Source organism: Cariama cristata, unplaced genomic scaffold, assembly GCF_000690535.1.
Source record: "Cariama cristata isolate BGI_N322 unplaced genomic scaffold, ASM69053v1 scaffold30230, whole genome shotgun sequence".
Lineage (NCBI taxonomy): Eukaryota > Metazoa > Chordata > Aves > Cariamiformes > Cariamidae > Cariama > Cariama cristata.
This window is the reverse complement of record NW_009596869.1, coordinates 49,880-55,879: the sequence shown is the minus strand read 5'-3', so window position 1 is coordinate 55,879 and position 6,000 is coordinate 49,880. Positions and strand designations below refer to the sequence as shown.

The 6,000-nt window shown below is 37.9% G+C and overlaps 1 protein-coding gene across 1 annotated transcript in view; it reads left to right on the top strand.

The window, feature by feature from the left end:
- The first annotated feature begins 953 nt into the window (after positions 1 to 953).
- LOC104167562 (DNA excision repair protein ERCC-6-like) overlaps positions 954 to 6,000 on the top strand; it is a 46,045-nt gene continuing 40,998 nt past the window's right edge. The window contains exons 1-2 of the mRNA XM_009707860.1: positions 954 to 1,384; positions 3,925 to 4,045. Of these exons, the coding sequence (XP_009706162.1) occupies positions 954 to 1,384; positions 3,925 to 4,045 (552 nt within the window). The remainder of the gene's footprint in view (positions 1,385 to 3,924; positions 4,046 to 6,000) is intronic.

Sequence of the window (6,000 nt, the reverse complement as noted above, 5' to 3'; positions counted from 1 at the left end):
GCCGGGCCTTGTCTCCAGCCGCGAGGGACAGCGTTCGGCCAGCGGTCCTGTCCCGGCCCCGCTGGCAGAGAGAGGTGGTGAAGCACGGGAACTTGGGGACAGGGGTGGGGGGGTCCGGGTCCCTCGAGGGGAACTGGTTGGTGCGCGGGGTTGTTACCTGAATGCAGGGCCAAACCCGTTGCGTGCGTGTTCGGAGCTGATACAAGAAAACCGTGAGCTGGGTCAGATCCGCGGGCTGCCAAGATACGAGAGGTTGCTGGTGAAGCTCACCTGTCTTATTAATATCTTCCTGCAAGTTAATAACATTTGTTTCTCCCCGAAGTTGATAAAAAAATACATCCTTTCAGAAGACAGCCTCACCTTCAAGGCTCCAAACAATACCAGCTCCAGGCTTGCCTTGGTGAGTCAGTCCAGTGTTAATTTCCTAACAACTAAGACACTTTACATTCTACTTCAAAGCTGAATTGTCAAACTAAAGGCTACAGCTAACTGTTCTCATCAGTGCTTTCACTGGCATGTCTTACCCTGTTTCAGAAACTTGTATTTTTTGGTTTTGGGTGTGTTAAATTGCATATGTTGTTGTTATGTTGTAGTTTTCTGGAGCATGACCATTTACACACAACATTGAGTTCATGCTCTGGCAAGGAGAGTAATTTTTATAGGTTGTTTTATTTGTCTTGATATCAGTGATTTCCAGGAGTGTTCCATATAGTTGTCTTAAAGAAGTTTTGGCCACTTTTTCCTTTTGATTGTGGGAATTAGTGTGGAGAAGCCTTTGGGGGGAGAATTCATGGAGGAGTGGACTACTAACTGTGTTGGAACAAGAATTTCCCAGAAAGAAACACGCTTGTTGTTTTGCTTACTTTTATTTGTGTTCAGTCTTCATGAGGAACTTTGTGTGTGTGAATGCTCTTATGATGATGTGGTTCTTCTTTGCTGCTTTTGAGCAGAGGATGCCAACAGACAACAGCCACCTGCCAGACAGTATCCAAGAACAGGACCCTGTTACTACTTCAAGCAATAATTGCCTGCATAATGATGAGGAATTGGGAACTGAACAAGAAAATGGCATTTGTAACAGTAACCTGGGTAACAGTATTAGAGTTTCCGACTCTGCCAGCCAGTCATCCACTTCCATGGCTGTTCCTTTGGAGGCGCCCAGAAGAGGACAACCTCTTTTACAGATCAACAGGCAGCAGATTCAGTCCATCTCATGTAGTGCACAGGCTGCTGAGCTCAAAGGTTTAGGAGTTGATGTCTATGACCAGGATGTATTGGAGCAAGGAGTTCTTCAGCAAGTAGATAATGCAATTAATGAAGCTAATAAAGCAACAAAAATAGCTGATGCAGAAAAAGAATATCAGTCAGTGCTGGATGACGTAAGGTAAATTGTGTCCTTTCTTACTGTTCCTTTGTGTTACTGACTATCTAATGAGGCTCAATGTCTCATGGTTTTAAAAGCTGGAAGGTGAAAATATGCTTTGGAAGCACTAGATCACATGTACTATTCTATGTCACCCACATTTTAAAAAAGGAGAAAATATTTTTCACATCAGAGCAATGCTTCATTGCTCTTCTTTGACTAATTCAGTCATGCATCAAGGCAGTAGAGGACAGCACATCTCCTTTTTTTTCTTTGTCTACTATCTTACCAAGATACATGTCTGTTTTCTGGGCAGTGGAGAACTGCATTATACTCTTATTCAAAATTATAGTCAGAAAAAGTGCCACTTCTTCAATTTTGTATGCTTCATGGGGTTATCTGCTTCTGGTTATGTGCTTTCTGTAACTTGAATGACTCCATACCATGAATATATTAGAACCAAAACAACCTTATCACAAGTGTTTATATGAAGTACTTAATGACACTTTAAAAGAATTAAATGCTTAATTAACATGTTATATTGATAGTGGAAGACTTTGAGGGATAGCAGCCACTAATCTTTTGAGTTTTGATCTTAGATCTCCCTTTCTGCTTCTAGTCTCCTGGTAGAGTTACTGTGTGAACTACTGCAAGTAAATAATTCTACTTGTGCATCTTTCACTGTATTGCATTGATGTTGGTTTTTAGTGCTCAAGAGTGCTGTAGGCCTCCATTACCTACATAAACTCTCACATAGCTCATTTGTTATGCATATGCTTAATTTTATGTACTTCATTAATTTTCCAGTTTGGGTGTGGAGATGTGAAATTAAGTAAGTCTGCAAAACTGGAACCTAATTTCAGACGTTATGTAGCAGGATGTAATGAATAAGATGGTCATCGAGGGGAAGAATGGAGCAGCATAACCATTGCAATTAGTTTATGCGGTTATTGAAAAAGTAATGCACAACACTGTCAATTAGTTCATAGTTTCCTAATTTTCTTTAAGAAGCATCCTATGGCTTTTCTTACCCCTCTGTTTTCACCTTCCACTTAGTCATAAAATGAGATTTACATGAGGGGATGCAAATGGTTTATGCAGACCTGTAGAACTTCATCTGTATAACTTGTAAGGTGCAAGTCTGAAAGTTGATTTTGGAGCAAATTAGCAGAGAGAGAGCTGGCTTGTTGAGCAGAGGGACTAACAAAAGTAAAGTGCGATAGAGTTGGTTAAAAGTGCTGTAACATGATGAATGCATGGCTAGACTTAAAATCAGGCAAGAAGTGTTTTTGAGTAGTTGGCACAGAGTTCATGGTGGAAGCTGCATGACTTTATAATATACACACATATTTAAGCAGAGGAAGGGGAATAAAACATGGTTGAAGTTAAATCCTGTTTAAATCCCGCAGTCCTGTTAAATAAAGCTTTGTGGAAGAGGACAGTAGCGGTATGTGTCAAGAGACCCTAGGGCTGAGGAAGCAAAAGCCAAAAGGTAGGAGCCTGCAAGAGGACGGCATACTTCAAAGCAACAAAACAGAAGACTAAGAAGGGGGATGGAATGGTTCAAAAGCGTTGAAGGAGAATGGAGAAGTGAAGATGGCAGTGATAGCTGGGGAGCTGGTAGAATATGTCTCCTAGAAGAATAGTGGTAGAATCCAGATGAGAGCTGGAGAGAAATATGGCCCAACAATTTCCTCCCTGACAATTGAGGAGACTTGTACAGTGCTTTTCTTTGCATATAAGTGGAATAATGGCCTCTTTGCAGGTGTTGTAAAGAGTTTTCTTTGCGGAGTCTTCATAATGCCTTGAGATGCTAATTTCTGTATCTTTATGAAATATTCTACTATTTGAATCACCAAATGGTAGATTTTTTTACTTTTGATGCTGGGGCAGTGCCTCCTTCCTTGCAAATGAATTCAACAGCAGAAACAGATCTTATTAGGTTATAGTATGTAGTTCAACCTGAATTTCATATTGTATATGGAAATGTGAAAAATGGTAGTGCATAAGGAAAGTTTAATGTTGATGTGCTGTTAATTCTTTGAGCTAGTCTGTCTTCCTGAAACTGTATTTGTATCTTATAATCTATTCTTTGTGTAAAAGAGACCTTGTAAAGGTAAAAGAAATAGGCTTCCTTATATAATGGCATCAAACTATTGAAACAGTTTTAGAAAATGAGAACGTGGAATTTCCCATTCAGATTTTTGTTTTGCGTTTTGTTTACCTTGAATAATAAAAGCAACCACTATCACTTGCTTATTATCATCAGACTTGTGACTTTTGAGTACTAAATATTGCAGTGGTTTGTTCAGTTTCCTTGCCTTTAGAGTCTTAGTATTAGCAAAATTTTGTTTTAAAACATTTTATGATGTACAACTTTTTAAACTGTTCAGTATTTCCATTGTTGTTTAAATATGAGAATCTTTCTTAGAAACTTGCCTTTACACCTTTTTAAATCTTACCTTAAATCTCCTGGAATTTCTAAATTGTCTGAATCGAGAATGTGCTTTCTTTCTTTCTAGAGTTGACTAATACATTGCAATCTTCTTGTTTTTTTTCAGATCATGTACAACATCTCTGAAACAAATAAATAAAATTATTGAGCAACTTTCACCTCAAGCTGCCGACAACAAAGATATAAACAGAAAACTAGATTCTGTAAAACGGCAAAAATATAACAAGGTGATTGGATTACATTCATTTCCTGCGACAATACTTAGTCTGTACTTTGGCTTAAGGTTTGGATTATGTGGTATAATTCTTGCTTAATTATATAGCTCAGAGTCAGTCTATAATTGCTGTTCCTTCCCTTTTAAATGGTTTCATTTTCTACCAAAAAAATGTAAATAACTAGTTTAAAGATGCGAAGGTGAAGTTTCAGAACAAGCTGCAAAACTGAAGTTGCAGGACCTGTTTGGAAGACTGATTTGCATTAGTTTAATTAAATCCCTCCCAGTAGTATTTGGAGAATCAGCAAGGCATTGTTAGGACATGATTCAATAGTTAATCTAAATCTCACCTCTCATGGTCTTCACTCCATACCTTCTTTTTCTTAATCCTCTTTCATCGTATCTTTCTTGTACCAGTACACATCATTCCTTTCTGTGAGCCATTTTAACTCCTTGATTTGTCAGAAGCTGCTCTAGCTTTTTTCTGCCAGAGTGGTAAATTCAAGGAGCTTGTAGAGCAGGCATCAGGGTAATGTAAGCAATAGACTTATACAGCTGTGAATAGGAAGAAGGAGATTTGGGAAAAGGGAAACTTCTCCTGGTCAGGAATCAAGCACTTTGATCAGCTCACTGTCAGATGGAAATTCATCCTAGTATTTTTCTCTAATGATAAACCTGACTGAATAACTTACTGTCCTTTGCCCTCAGATACTTCTTCCTAGTCTCAGGGCATTTGCCACTGACTCGTTCAGTTTGGTTTTTAATGATGATCATTTCAGCAACTTGAACAACACTATGCTCACAATTTGGCCAATTAAGAGAGTGAGGGGGGGCAGTACTGAACAGTGGCACAGGACTAGGAACAAGTAGGTGGAAGTAGTGGGAAGAAATGCATTAAACTGGACTTACCACTAAAGAGTGATCATGTAATTGGATCCTGTATTTTGCTTGTTTTCATATTACTTGAAGTAATTTACACAAGTGTTAGTTGCAGGGGAAGTTCCGACCTCATTGTGAGTTCATTGTTAGCCATCTCTAACAGTCCTTTAAGTGTAAGAATAAATCCCTCTATGAACGCTATTATCTGTAAAAGTGGTCCTAATAACCTCAAGAGTGTTTTGGAGGCTGTTTGGAGGCAGCTGGTATATTTAGAGCTGGTCTTGAGCTACTTTTTGCATGAAGTGCCTTTTAATACTCTTCCTTTTGTCGTATTGTAAAAAAAATGGTTAAAGAAGACTGAGTTCTTCTGTTATTGAGACAAATGGGAAATTAATGACTGGTACAAGACAGCTATTTCCTTAGAGCTGTCATACAGGGAGTGTTTTATGATATGTACTTTGGTAGCAAGGATAATAGCACATACATAGAAGATAATATATTGTACCGTACATGAATATACTTACCCTTTGTGGTTTGCAAAGTGCTGCATAAAGACATGGACAGGCTAGTGAACTGTTCTTCACTAAAAAGAAAAAAAAAACCTTCTCATTTTGCCATGAACTTGATTTTTACTGAAATATGTGCCTCTCTAGGTAAGGAAATATTTCCAAAGAATGAAGTTACAAATGTAGAAAGTTACATTGCCTATCTTTGTTTTACTGGTTGGAATTTCTCATTTCATAAATGGAAGTTAATAACACCAAGGAATCGCAACATCCCCAGTAAATATACAGTTGAGGATATTACAGTCAGATAAAAGGTGTAACAAGAGCTCGCTCTGAATTATTTTCACAGCAGTAATGAACTATACTTGTTATAGTATCTGTCATGTTGATTTTTTTCACTTTTTTTTTTAAAGTTATTTCACTTTGTAGTTTTTACTGTTAAATTAGCTGTAACCACTCCTGAATTAACTGTGTACAAACATATATTAGGATGATGGACTGATGTACAATTTCAGTTTCTTTCTAACAAAACATTCCAAAACTTCTGGGATGATAAATAAATCTTTATAGCTGTTTTTAGTGG